Source organism: Rutilus rutilus (assembly GCF_951802725.1).
Source record: "Rutilus rutilus genome assembly, chromosome: 10".
NCBI classification, from domain to species: Eukaryota; Metazoa; Chordata; class Actinopteri; order Cypriniformes; family Leuciscidae; genus Rutilus; species Rutilus rutilus.
Window position 1 is genome coordinate 12214775 of NC_140215.1, and position 14807 is coordinate 12229581.

Below are 14807 nucleotides of genomic sequence, written 5' to 3' on the forward strand. Positions count from 1 at the left end.
CAATGCAGTGACATAATTTTTTTTTTTGATTATTATAAGAAATGTAATTCTTATATTAATTTGTCTTGAGTTTGGAGGCTTATCAACTGTCTCATATGACCCCACAGCTACCATTTCGAGAAAAAATGCTTTATTTAATCATTTAGTAATCTTGAGACAAATCATTTACAACATGTTTACACGTTTAGATCTGGAAAAATGATAAATTGTATTTGCCATGTAGAATGACACCCACTAACGTTACTCCTACTGGCTAGCCTACTCCACTCTCCCCAACAATAAAAAAGTAAAGCCTCGTCATCTTACCATTCCAAAAGGCTTCTTGAAGCTAGTTCCGAGAGTCAATTCGAATTGAATGAGACGCGTAGGACAGCACGTCAGAACCATGGTCAGAACGCGCCAAGTTGCTTCGTTTCTTTGTAACAGTAAATAGCATTAGGTTGATGAACTTTATCACTTTTCACTAATAGGCATAAATGATTATTAAAACACAATAACTAATATATGTAAGTTTTGGTGTAACATTTGATATAACATTTGCGTCTTTCGGCATTATACTGCTGCAGCTGATTTAAAAGCAATGTTTTAATCCAAACTCTCTCTATTATGAGTGACGTTTTTACATTAGCTTACTGCGCATGCGCGTGGTAGACTCCTCCTCTTCAGGATCTTGGTCAGTGAGTGCAGCGTTGCGTTTCGGGAAGCGCAGAGTTGAGTGGAACAGTCCTTTCCAGGTAAAATCCTGATAAATTAACATTTGCTTCTTTTAGATATGTGTAATTGTCTACTCTTGACTGTATTAATAAAAAAATTAAACATAAATGAATAGCGCTCATCAAAGTCTTGTATGAATTCACTGTATTAGATTAGCTAAAAACTCTTTTAATGCAGCCACACTGTGCATGCATCTTTTTTTCTTAGAAACGGATAGGAATTTCCGAAAACAATGACAAAGACAAGCTCACCTTTAACCACTTTTGCGGTCTCATAGAACATAGACATTTGATGGTTCAGCACACACAGTTGTTGTGCAGTTGCTTTGTAAGCCTTGTAGGTCAACTTTGATGATTTTGACATGAATTTAGTGTTTTCTTGATTCCCAGGATAAACTTCTGGAAGTGACAGAAAGGAGAGGGATAACAACATGCTGTTAAATCCAGTAATATCCAAGCTGAGTGGAAAGCTTGTTGTCCTGGCAAGTGCATCTGCACGGCGGCTGGAGATTTTATCGAATGCTGTACGTTTTTTTTTTTTTTTTTTTTTTTTTTTTTTTTACAGAGGCAATGTACTTGAAATGATCAGTTCTTAATCTTTATCTTTTCTTCTGCATCGACGAGGCAGGGTTTACGATTCGAGGTTGTTCCCTCCTGGTTTAAAGAAACATTGGACAAATCCTTGTTTAAAAATCCATATGAATATGCAGTGGAGACGGCTAAACAAAAGGCTTTGGAGGTGGCTCAGCGAATGCCATTTGTAAGTTGTATTTGAAAACAAAAGCTGTTCTCTAACTTTGTTTCGTTCAATTTACAATGTCCCTTTTATTCTGTATGATTTCATATGTGCTGGGTTCAGAAACACTTGAAAACTCCAGATATTGTAATCGGAGCAGACACTGTTGTGGTATGTTTTTATATATTCTACATTTGATATTCATTCCTGAAAAGTTCCTTGCTAAATGTGTCTCCTTTCGTTCTCAGGCAGTTGATGGCTTGATCTTGGAGAAACCTACGGACAAACAAGATGCTTACCGTATGCTGTCCAGGTGCATTTTCATTTTATTTATTTTCATTTTTTTTGTCTTGAGTGAAAATTTGTGGGATTTATTGCATACATTATTTCAGGCGCTAAATGAATGTATTTCAGGTTGAGTGGTAAGGAACATAGCGTCTTCACAGGTGTTGCTATTGTGATCTGCCATGAAAACACTGGTATGTGAATTTATTTTTATTTTTTTATTATAGTCTTGTTTTTGTGAGAGAGACAGATCATTTTAAATAATGATTTGTTCTTTTTTGCAGGTATAGACTACAAAGTAGTTGATTTTTATGAAGAGACAAAAGTTAAATTTGCAGAGTTATCTGAGGAGATGCTCTGGGAGTACATCAACAGTGGAGAGCCCATGTGAGTTTATGAGGATAGATTTTGACATGCTGTGTTCCAGAGGTGTTAAGTCTAGGGTTCAGAAAGTAAAAATCCTGCCATATGTCTATTCCACCCATGAACTCAGCCAACTGATTTCACTAATGAGTTCTATCTCCTGGCTGAAAAACTGTGCTAATTAGCAAATCTAGGTGATTGGAACAAAATACTGAGGAGGACTTTTACTTTCTGAACCTGGACTTTACACCTCTGCTAAATTCTCTGAAGCTCAGTCATCACATTTTTTGAGCTTGGCCTGTGAATTGTTGAACCTGTGGAATTTGAACCTTGGTGGAGTCGTTCGTTTTGTGTTTGCTTTGACGTGGTGAAAATGACATGTGAAAATTCAGCAAAGCACATTTCAAGTAAAGAGTCATTTTTGATTAAGTAAGTCCATTTGCTGTAGTCTGGCATTTCACCTGCCATGCAAAATTTGGGGAATGGCGAGACTGACAGATTTATCTGTGCTTGACAGGGACAAGGCTGGTGGTTACGGGATCCAGGCATTGGGTGGCATGTTAGTGGAGTATGTGCAAGGAGATTTTCTTAACGTGGTAGGCTTCCCTCTTAACCATTTCTGCAAGCAGCTGGGGTTGATTTTCAACAGCCCACCTGAAAGTCCCACACACAAGAACAAATGGGATTCGGATGTGTCTTGGACTCTGGTTAACAGTCTGTCTGAAGGCGCTGCAAATGTGGAGGTTAAGCTATTGGAAAATGGTAAAGATTGCAGTAGGACGTCTATGCAAGATCAGAATGTGATGGCCAAATGCAGCAGACAGGACGTCCCCTACAGTATTAGCAACTTACTGGATGGGTTCAAAGCTTCAAAGGTAACAGTGATTAGATTACTTTAATAGTGAATCATTAAAGTAATGATTCACTAAAAAACACAAATTCTGGCATTATTTACACACCCTCATGTCGTGCTTAAAACTGATTTTTCTGTTTAAAACAAAAGGAGAATTTTTGAAAAATGTTCACACAGATTTGTTTCAATTCTACTATAGTTCATAGTGACTATGGGCTTTTATTCTCAAGGAAAAACAAACCATTAACACATTTCTAATGACATATGCACTATATTCCAAGTCTTCTGATGCCCGAGTGAATTTTTGGTGAAACATTCTCCTGTTGCGTTCAACTAAATTGACTGGCACAAATGTTAGATCAGATGGAATCCCAAATCCGAAATGTCAAATCCGATCTCGGAAAACTGTTTTGTCTGGTGTCCAAAATCAGTTAAACCTGTTAACAGAAAGTCTTGTCTGGTAACCCAGAACTCTATTAACAGTCTTCTATCTGCCAGACAGTTTGACTGATAAACCCAGAGAAAAGCAGAAGCAGGAGACGAAGTGATGATGATAATCGTAAAATAGCAGAGTTTATTGAATAATCTTAGTTGCGTATGTTTCAGACTTCGTCTGACCAGTACAGATCCAACAAGTATTATACCAAGGAAACAAAAACAATGGAAAATTACTGCTTCACAACATCGTCATGTGACGTTAAAAACCTTGTAATGGAGACATTCTCTTATCTCCTAGTCATAAAGATAAACATCCCTTAAAACCACTCAATCATAAGATTTAAACAACAATAGAAAAGAAATATTAAGTAATATGTAAAAAATTGGTAATATGAATAAATGATTAAATGATAAATGGTATAATTAAACCACATGAAAACAAAGAAAGTAAAACACAACACAGATGTATTTGTTGCTCTCTCAAAGTAACACACACACACAGGTTGCTATTGAGAATCTTTAGATCCTTCACAAGAATAAGTAATGACAAAACGTTAATGTTTGGATGAAGTATGCCATTGAGATTTTTATTTAATTTAGATATTATGCTGTGAGTGAATTCATTAATACATGTAGCATTAAAATACAAATGGAAAGGAATGTCTATTTTAATATATACATGGATTGTATTATTTATTATTAATGAAGAAATGCTTGGTAACTGTTCTACAATGCATTTCGACAGACTCTATTCACAGCATCCAAACTCAAGGTGTTTGATGTATTGAACAGCTCTGAAAGTCTGACATTAGAAGAGGTTGCTGCCCAAATCAACGCCTCTGTTTTAGGCACTGAGAGGCTTCTGGAAGCTGCTGTCTCTTTAGGGCTGCTAGAAAGGGTCAAACAGCGGGATACAAGTGGTAAGATTTACGCACTGCCATTTTACTCTCATATATGGTGTTACTGTGGTAGAAATCACATGTGGTTTTCCTAAATGTGAGTTTTGAAGCCTCTCGAAGCTCATTGTTCATTTATAACCTACAAATACTTTCTCTGTTCATTGAATCAAGGCACTTGCATGCATGGATGCAATTCCTCCTACTGTATGACACATGTTCTCTTCTTTGTTATGTCCGGAGGTGGACTGTGAATGTAACATTGTTTATTGTCTGTTACAGTGTACAGAAATACAGAACAGGCCAGTCGCTTCCTGGTATCGGACAGCCCAGTGTCTCTGCATGGCTACATTCTCCACTGCAATGATATGGTGTGGCCTCTCTTCAGTCATCTAGAGAACGCTGTCGTGGAGGGCATCAGCCAACATGAGCGGGCCTTTGGGAAGAAGAATGAGGATGTGTTTCAGGTCGACACGCATTTTCTGCTTACGTCACCCATGGATCGTGCACTTTTAAAATCTGTTGAGATTCTAACACTGAGTAGAACTTTTTTGTTGTTTTTTAGGATGCCTACTACAGTAAAGATGAAGTTAAGATACGATTCATGGATGCAATGCACAGCATTGCAAGAGTGACTGGAAAAGATGTGGCAACAGCGTTTGATCTTTCTTCCTATAAAACAGCCTGTGACATTGGAGGTAAATGAACTTCCCTCAAAAATAGAGATTAATCAGAGTCTTAATTTTTAGATAATTAAATCAATGATTAAAATCGAATACAGTCCACAACAATTTTTTAGCAAATCAAGTAAAAGTGAGTGGGGAAAACACTAAATGAATTTGACAGCACTCCCTAGTGAAAAAAACCTATACCAAAATGTATTTAGAACACATGTATTTCAATCTATGTAAACTGCAAATCCATTAACATATTTATTGACATATCGCTTGAGACTTACTGATATAAATATTATTTGGAGTACTTCTTTATTGCACAATGCACATTTCTTAATATTAAGCCTAAAATGTGTTTTTAGGTTTCTGTATAATACCAGTCTTTAAATGCAAGATATTTAAAGTGTACCTAAAGTATACTTGCAATAGTTCCACTTTAGCACAATCAAATATACTTAATTAAATATTTAGTTGGACCTCAGCATTATTTCCGGACAACTACAGTACATTTAGTAAAAAATTAGTAGTTCCAATTTAGCAGACTTTAAGTATATCAGTTTAGCCAACAGTACAATTGCAGGGTATTTATATAAAGTACATTAATATTAAAATGTATTTGTAGTATACTTAGCATAAAATAGATGTATTTGAAACACATTTTAGTGTATTTATTTTTCACTAGCGCCAATATAACATCAATTCAAAGTGAAGTAAATTTTTAAATGTTTTAAGAAAATTTTATTAAATTAGGAAAGCAATGTATTTAATAAAAAAAATAGATTAAAGAAAAAGTTTATAAATAAAAAAAACCTTTCTGGTAGATTGTTTATTATTCAACATTCCCCACTTATAAAAAACTGATTACAAGAACAGATAAAACATTGCCCTGGAGACTTCCCATTGAGACGCGAGCAAGTGACTACGAGAGTTCAAAGATAAGATGTGCAGAAATATGTTAATTGATTTGTAGTATACTTAGATTGAAATAAATGTCTTTTATATACGTGCTTACGTCTTGCATAATTTGAGATTTCACTGGAGGATAGTGCATGCATATTTTATTCTGAAAGAGCTTGTTCTCAAAAGCTGCTTATCTGAAAAGGAGTTGCGAGTTTGTCATGCAAATTATATGTGCTTCTTATTTCTAGTTTTCTTAAGGGCTTTTTATGCCAAGGACATCTGTATTTATTGTATTCTGTTTATTTTCTTCTCCCGCTTTGACCTAAATCAGCCTCACAAAATCTGCATAATAGAATGATTTCTGAAGGGTCATGTGACACTGAAGACTAGAGTAATGATGCTGAAAATTCAGCTTTGCCATCACAGGATAAATTACATTTTAAATTATATTAAAATAGAAATAATAGTTATATTATTTCACAATATTAAAAATATATTTTTTACTGTACCTTGGTGAGCATAAGATACTTCATTCAAAAACATGTAAACATTTTTTTTACAGATTTATGAAATGTATATTTTTATGGTATGATGCATGTTAAGCAAAGCGTTCTTGCACAGGTTGCACTGGTGCCATGGCGTACGAGTTAATAAAAGCCCACCCCGGACTGTCAGTTATTGTATTTGACTTGCCACAAGTCATTGAGATGAGACGCCACTTTAAACCTAAAGAAGATGATGACAGAGTGTCATTTGTTGCGGGTCAGTGAATACTATAGTGAATACTACAGTGAATACATTACTCAATAATGATGAAGCATTTTAAAATGTATTAATCTAATATATAAGGAATTCTGAGTAATGTGCAATAGGCCTTATAAAAATCTTGCACTTTTTGTTCCTACTTTTTTTCTTTCTTTTTTTTAAATAGGAGACTTCTTTAAAGATGACCTGCCTAAAGCAGACCTGTATATTCTTGCACGAATCCTCCATGACTGGTCTGATGAGAAATTGCATGTATTATTGAGCAAACTGTCCAAAATGTGCACACCAGGTAAGTGCTTTAAAATGTGACACTATTAAATTCTTAAAGTGTAAGTCTGATTCTGAAGTATCAAACTTTTTGATGTCAAGGATCCTCTAATGTAAGGGTGGGAAACTCTGGCCCTCTACTATTTTTCTGCAGAGTTTAGCTCCAACCCTAATAAAACACACCTGAATGAGCTAATCAATGTCATCAGGATTACTAGAAAGCTACAGGCTAGTGAGTGGATCTTGAGGGCCAGAGTTTCTCATCCCTGGTCTAATATGATGATCCTTTTGCAAATTGTCCTCCAGCGCCCCCTTGCAGCCCCTGGGGGTTTCTGCACCCCTGCTTGTAAACCCTTGGCCTAATTCAAGGGTATTCAGCTGGCGGTCCGCGACCCCCTAGCGGTACTGCAGGGGAAAAAAAACATGGGGACAAAAACCACAAAGTCAAATTTAAGCACCCTGAAACGAAAGCAAGAGCACCCTCAGTTGATACTTGAGACAACCTTATTGATTTTAATGGAATGTTGTAAGATCGCAAACTGAGATGAGTGAAAGCTTTTAAGTGATTATAAAGTGAGCATTGTTTCGCGCTTTCGAGGCTATAGCTATAAATTAATCCATTGAATAAAACTAAAAGTATTGTTTTTTTATGCTGCAAAGAGGACCGATGGCCAATTACACGCTGAAAGTTTTGGAAGTGACATCTACACACAAATGCAGAACAGTGGTAACGACCACTGGACAAAAATATGGCATGTCAAAATAGATACGCGCAATGTAAATGCAGACTAATAGGTTACTAGAAAAATATTCGTATCAATGTATTTTTTAAAATTCCATTCCAATTATTTGTGAAAGTAGTGACTTGTAAATAATCTTTCATTTCTCACTGTACATTGCTATTCTCGTTATGGTGGAGCCGTTGCTTAGTTACACATTACATCTGCACTTTACTAGAGAATATGCACTCATTTCACATACTCAGTGATTTGATTCTTAATTTTCCATCAGATAGTCAAATTAAAATGTGAATTTTTTATAAACTTGTAGATAAAGTTGTCATACACTGATAACTACTACTGATAATTATTGATAATTCAAGTATTGAAGATTTATTAATGTTTGTTGACAAATATAAACATACAATAAAAACAGACATCACATAAGGGCAAAATGTGTTAACATTAAGAACGCTATGCAAACATGCTAGTTTTTTGGAACTTTGGATACATTTTTACGGCAGCAGGGAATCTGCGTTATTTTAACTTTGTTTAATTTTTAACCTAAAACTTACCCCGTTCAGATGGTAATGGACATGTCCACATTCAAGCATTTCATACAGTGGGCTTAAACAGCTTGCCTTTTTACAGCAGATTTAGTTCACAAACAACTGACGTCCTTGACCTAAATATGATTTTCATTTGCACGTGTCCACAAGCTCATAGGATCTCCCGTTCTTGGCTCCCGTTCTTGAGTCAGACTAAACAGAGTGTTACTGACAGACTGGGAAGTCTGTTTTTTTAACAATCAAGCATGAAAACCTATTCTAGTAGACCCCAAAAACAAAATCCAGACTTTGTTACAGTTGCATAATATGCGGAGACAGCTGCAAGTAAGCCACTTTTTGTTGTTTGAAGTGTTTGCTTTATGAATGTATTAATAACGAACAGGTTGTGGACTTCTGGTGTCTGAGATCTTCCTGGATGAGGAGCGGAAAAGGCCGAGCCGGGCCCTGCTGCAGGCCCTCAGTATGACAGAAGGAAAGCAGAGAAGCACCACAGAGTACAGTGACTTACTAGAGAAGCATGGCTTCACTCTCAGACACATCCAACACACAGACAACCTGCTGGATGCCATGCTATTTGTCAAAGAAGATCCAAATGACAAAAGAACATTACTAGGCTGTTCTTCAGCATCCATTGAGACTGCTGAACTTGAGTGATATAAAGACTACAGCATTTGTATCGGAAACACTACAATTGACTTAATCTAGTTCATCAACTGCTGTGCTGAAGTACTATGAATGTTTCTGATCTAAAAGCTCAAACTAAGTATTTGTACATGATTATTATTAATTACAGATCAAGTTTGTAACCGGTAATGTTATACTGAATTAAATATGGTTTGAATCTATAGCCAGTGTTCTTGTCTTTAGGTTGTTTTTTTATATGTGGTCATATTGGGAAGTTATCACAGGGGCTATTTCTCATGACAGGTTTTAATTCAAAAAGGTCTATTATACTTTTTTTTTTTTTTTTTTTTTTTTTTTTAGCAGTGATTTTGTATGTTGGTTTATTGTTCAAAACTCTTTTAAATTAGAATCAAAGAAGAAATGTAATCAGTTAGAACATAAACTAGCAGTTCTACATTATATAAGGCATAACCCAATTCATTACAGGGTTATAAATTAGTTAAAAATAGCATGTCATACAATGTTCTATAGGACTTGTTGATTCGGGTGCAAACATCGCGAGAAACCTCGAGAGTTGGCTGTAGAGGACAGGACACACTACGCATCTCCCCATCACTTTCCGCTCTACTCTACCTCCTGCTTCTGCAAGCAAGCAACGTTCAGTACATCGTGTTTTCTAATACACTGCGCTAAAGAATCAACGCTGCCATGGCTGATGCTGCCATTTCTTTTGCTAAAGACTTTTTGGCCGGTGGTGTCGCAGCGGCAATTTCCAAGACCGCAGTCGCACCGATAGAGAGAGTCAAACTGCTGCTGCAGGTGAGACCGTGAGGATTATCACCTTGACTAATCTTAGCGCATTGTGATATCTTATGAATGATGCATGCAAATACATAACCCGTTTTCTGTCGCATTTAAGACTAACATGAATTATCTTGTGGCGTTGACGTTGATTAACGTTAAGACACGACTTTGTCCTTCAGAGGCCATTTTTGAGTTGTCTGTTCGCAACATCCGCATCCCTCGAGCATCTCTACTCTCAAATTTGCATTCTAATACCAAGTGTCTATTCTTGAGTTCTCTTATTTGGACCTTTATATCTAAATTGTAGTAACTCGAATGTATTTTAAGGTCAAACTGTGAATTTCTATCTGCGTGCTAGGTGGTACGTTCTGTCCCCTGCAGTCTTGTCTCGTGTTACAGGCCGAGGCATTATGTTTAGATCTTCCAGGATCAAAATTACTATTAAATGATCATAGTCTAACCATTTTGGATCAAAAATACAGTTAAAACTGAAATTTTGTGAAATAATGTTACAATTAAAAATGATTTTTTATTTTATTTAATTTTTTATATTTTAAAATATATTTTGGAGGCTTGTTTCTGCCACAGAATAAAAAAGGTTATTGAGACTTTTTACTAGTGACACTCGCTGCAGAGTCAAATGACGTCTAGCTCCTCCTCACTGGACGTCTAAAGGGGTGGAGGGATTTTGGAGGGTTAGGGTGTGGTTGGAACTTGAATATTCTCGCTGGATGTAATGGGTGGAGCTGGACGGTCCAACCACCTAACCCTACCCATAACCCTATGGCTAAACATAACTCCACCCATTAGGTCCACAGAGGTGGAGCTGGACTAGGACGAGCTCCAGCCATTATGTCCAGAGAGGGGGAGCTGGACGTCATTGGGCTCTGCAGTGAGCACCACTTGAAATTTTCAGCATCAGTTTTAAGTGTTGCATGATCCTTCCTAAATCATTCTAATATGCTGATTTGCTGCTCAAAGGACATTTCTGATTAATCAAAATTATCAGTATTGAAAACAGTTGTTGCTGCTTAATATTTTTTTTGTGGAAACTGTCATACACTATTGTACAAAAGTATTTTTTTCAGCAAAGATGCATTAAATTGATCAAATGTGGCAGTAAAGACTTTTATAATGTTACAAAAAGAAATAAATGCTGTTCTTTTGAACTTTGTATTCATCAAAGATTCCTGCAAAATAATTACAAAAATACAAAATATATAGTTTTCAACATTGATGATAATAAGAAATGTTTCTTTAGCACCAAATCAGCATATTAGAACGATTTCACACTGAAGACTGGCTGTTGAAAATTTAGCATTGCTATCACAGGAATAAATTACATTTAAAATATATTACAATAGAGAGAGACCAGTTATTTTAAATTCTTATAAAATATATTTTTATAGTATTATAAAATAAATAAATGCAGCTTCAGTGAGCATACTTTATTTTATTTTATTTTTATTACTAGACACTATTTATGGGGGTTTCAGTATTTAACTCCATCCGTCCCTGTAATAACGCCAACCTCAAGATACAAACTAAACCCACTCATCAAACTGATTGGTTGATACAAATATTGTTCCAACCCAGATATCATATAACTCACAGGATTTTGTGTTTCACTTTACAGGTACAACATGCCAGCAAGCAGATCACTGCAGACAAACAGTACAAAGGTATTATCGACTGTATTGTGAGGATTCCTAAGGAGCAGGGCTTTATTGCCTTTTGGCGTGGCAACCTAGCCAACGTCATTCGCTATTTCCCCACACAAGCCCTCAACTTTGCCTTCAAGGACAAGTACAAACAGGTATTCTTGGGTGGAGTTGACAGGCACACGCAGTTCTGGCGATACTTTGCCGGCAACTTGGCCTCCGGTGGAGCTGCAGGAGCCACTTCCCTCTGCTTCGTCTACCCCCTTGATTTTGCTCGTACCCGATTGGGTGCAGATGTCGGGAAAGCTGGGAGCTCCAGAGAGTTCAATGGGCTGGCCCACTGCCTGGCCAAAATCTTTAAGTCAGATGGGTTGCGGGGTCTGTATCAGGGCTTCAACGTCTCTGTCCAGGGCATCATTATTTACAGGGCGGCCTACTTCGGAGTCTATGACACTGCTAAAGGTAATAGGTTTGTGCTTCAGAGTATTATAGTAGCTTTTATTTGTATATTTTCAGGTTTCATTTTCATTTTAGTTTGTTTTTATTATTTTTGTTATGTGCTTTTGTCATTTTTATTAGTTTTAATGATGTTTTTTTAGCTTTATTTTATTTCAGTTGTAGTAATTTTACTATTTCAACTTATTTTATTTCAGTTAGTTGCCAGTTTTTCATCAAATATTTATATTTTATTTTATTTCATTTCAGCTATATTTAAATTAATGAAAGCAACTTGTAATCGCTTTAATTAATAATAACGACACTGGTTTGAAAGTTTAGAAAAAAGTCAAGCTTTGAAAATTTGTATTTAGTTTATATATTTCTTCCTATTTAAAAATGAACTTTTGTGGACCAGGGTGGAAGAACACTTCACTTCCCAGAATGCATTACCTTTGTTTTCTTTGAATAGAGTGCAACAGCGCAAACTCGATTCATTTTCTCTACAAGGAAATTGATTTTGAACGATAACATATAAACCTATAAAGGCAGCTGTGAGCTATGAGGTTATTAATCCATGGTATTTGCTTCTGCTGAAGCCGTCATTATTTCATCTTATTTTAAAAATAATCATGTTTAACAGTGGAATTCCTGGTGAAAAACTACATTACCCATGATGCTGTACAGAAAATTACACCAATCAGTGCCCATCCCCCCCCTTTTTTTTTTTATAGCTGTGCTGGTTCTGGAAGTATCTTTTCCATACATTTTTCCCATAGGGATTTAAAAAAAAGTCTTTGTTAAAGAATTATAAGCCATAAACCAAGCCAATCAGCTAGGTGAATTACAACACTACAAGCTTACACTGATTTGAAGCAAAAAAGTTTTAGAAAATTAAACAAAAAGACATAGGTACAAGACTGTACACACACATATATATATACACACACATATATATATATATATATATAAGAATAAGTATTTTGAGAGCATAGGGAGACTCGATTACATAATTCGGAGTGCTTCATGGGAGTGGGCGGAACTTTCTGGTGTAATGTTCTGTACAGCATCGTGGATAGTGTAGTTTTTCACAAGGAATTCCACTGTTAAACATGAGTGTTTAAAAAAAAATAATCTGAAAGAAAGCAATACCATGGATTAATAACCTCGTAGCTCACAGTAGGTCTGTCTTTAAAGGTTTATTACTTCCAGAACCCTACTGTTTCACTCTATTGGCGATTGGCTCTTTTATTTAGAAGGCGGGACTTATTCCGCCATATTGCCATTGCACTTTCTCCCATTCACAGTAATATGAGTGCACTGTTTTTGTATTTCTAAAGTCTTAGATTAGCTACACCTCAGTAAATTCCTCTTCCTGTCATTCCAGTTAAACTTGATATGGCCAGTTAAATTCAAATTCATACGGCTAATTCTTGAGTTCTGAATTAAACGAGGTCCATGCATTGTTTCTTGTGTGGTGACGTACAGGCATGCTTGCTGACCCTAAGAACACCCACATTGTGGTCAGCTGGATGATTGCACAATCTGTGACGGCAGTGGCTGGCGTGGTCTCCTATCCCTTTGACACTGTGCGGCGTCGCATGATGATGCAGTCTGGGCGCAAAGGAGGTATACAACACACATATGCTCAAACATATTGGCCCATTTGAATAACTCCCTGCTCTCTATCAAATATGCATTTATTTAAACTCAGGCCTTTGTCTTTTGTTTTCCCAGCGGATATTATGTACACTGGAACCATTGACTGCTGGAGAAAGATCGCTCGTGATGAGGGCGGCCGAGCGTTCTTCAAAGGGGCTCTGTCTAATGTACTCAGAGGAATGGGGGGCGCTTTTGTGCTCGTGCTTTATGATGAATTCAAGAAGTATGTTTAAACAACATACGCTAAAAGAAAGTAGAATAGCTTTTACCACAGTTTTGTCAAGCTTTAACCGAACCCTCTCCACTCCGCACAGATGTGGTCTGAATTAAATTGTGTTAGAAGCAAAAAACTATTATTATTTTAAATTAATTCTGTTGGTTGCTATATTTTTATGTTCAGAAAATGCTCTTTCCTTTGATGATAAAAAAAAAAATCAAAATTGTATCAAAAGAAAGCATCTACTGTATATGTGTGATTTAAGTGTGCAGCCAGAGAAATATTACAGGTCAAATTATAAAAAGAAAAATAAAGCGAAATGTGTTGCGTATTTATGCTCAAAATTATTTAAAAAAAAGAAGATTTTGTCTATAATATTCCTCCATAAATCTGAGCCGTTATAAGTATTCATTAATCTGTTGTCTATACCGTGCAATACCATAATTCCTCCTCAAGATGGCGTGACACGACAGCATTTTGTTCTGCATTCATATACAGTACCATGTTCTTGTAGTCCTTCGATTAAGTTTTTCAGTTCTCCTAGCCAAGGTCTGTGGTTACGAGGATATACAATATCACTCTCAAAACAAAACGTGGAGTTCAAACACACAGAATACTGTTCCACAGTTTAAACGTTTTCTCAAAGTTGGACTTGAAAAACCAACCGAGAGCAAGTGTCCGATGGAATCATAGACGTATTAAATATGACGCTCTAATTCACAACAGATTTTGCCCTCTAAGTGTCTCAGCAATGAAAGAGAGCCCAGTAAAGTGTTCCAGCAGAGAATGTGTGGAGCCAGAGACATGGCATTCACAGTCGGACCTCATGTGACACGAAAAGTGTATTTCCATGATTTCTCTTTTTGGAAGTCCGCTTAAGTATTTTCCATCTTGGATAATGAGGGGAGTCATATTTTCATGGTCATTTTCTTGTCAGTCTCAGTGTTTGGTTGCGTCAGGCTGATCTTGATGAACTAGATCCCGCTTTTAGAAGTATAAATGTGAGGGCAAGTAAGGAAGGGTATTTTGAGTTCAGTAATGACACTGGAACGTTACACTCATTTTTAGCATGTAGAGCTATTGTAATATTATTCCACACTTTATGGAGAAAAAGGCTGTAGCCTAATTACAGATTCAACTTGCAGTAATGTACGAACACCAATGCTTGTGAATTCAATAAAAGTGGATACCCTATATGCTCTTATGTTTTTGGATTTTTAATCATT

The 14807-nt window shown here is 36.3% G+C and overlaps 2 protein-coding genes across 2 annotated transcripts; both read left to right on the forward strand.

Moving 5' to 3' along the window:
• Nucleotides 1-357: 357 nt before the first annotated feature.
• On the forward strand, nt 358-9023 carry asmtl (acetylserotonin O-methyltransferase-like). The gene is made up of 14 exons (XM_084420928.1): nt 358-734; nt 1104-1237; nt 1342-1473; nt 1573-1620; nt 1698-1762; nt 1864-1928; nt 2019-2121; nt 2615-2972; nt 4134-4308; nt 4567-4751; nt 4850-4982; nt 6480-6620; nt 6790-6912; nt 8561-9023. The coding sequence occupies exons 2-14, from the start codon at nt 1145-1147 to the stop codon at nt 8830-8832; spliced, it is 1893 nt and encodes a 630-aa protein (XP_084277054.1). The 5' UTR covers nt 358-734; nt 1104-1144; the 3' UTR covers nt 8833-9023.
• A 301-nt stretch (nt 9024-9324) lies between these two features.
• Nucleotides 9325-14782, forward strand: slc25a6 (solute carrier family 25 member 6). The gene is made up of 4 exons (XM_084420938.1): nt 9325-9621; nt 11243-11729; nt 13191-13331; nt 13440-14782. Exons 1-4 carry the CDS (start codon nt 9511-9513, stop codon nt 13595-13597), a joined length of 897 nt encoding a protein of 298 aa, XP_084277064.1. The 5' UTR covers nt 9325-9510; the 3' UTR covers nt 13598-14782.
• Nucleotides 14783-14807: the final 25 nt, after the last annotated feature.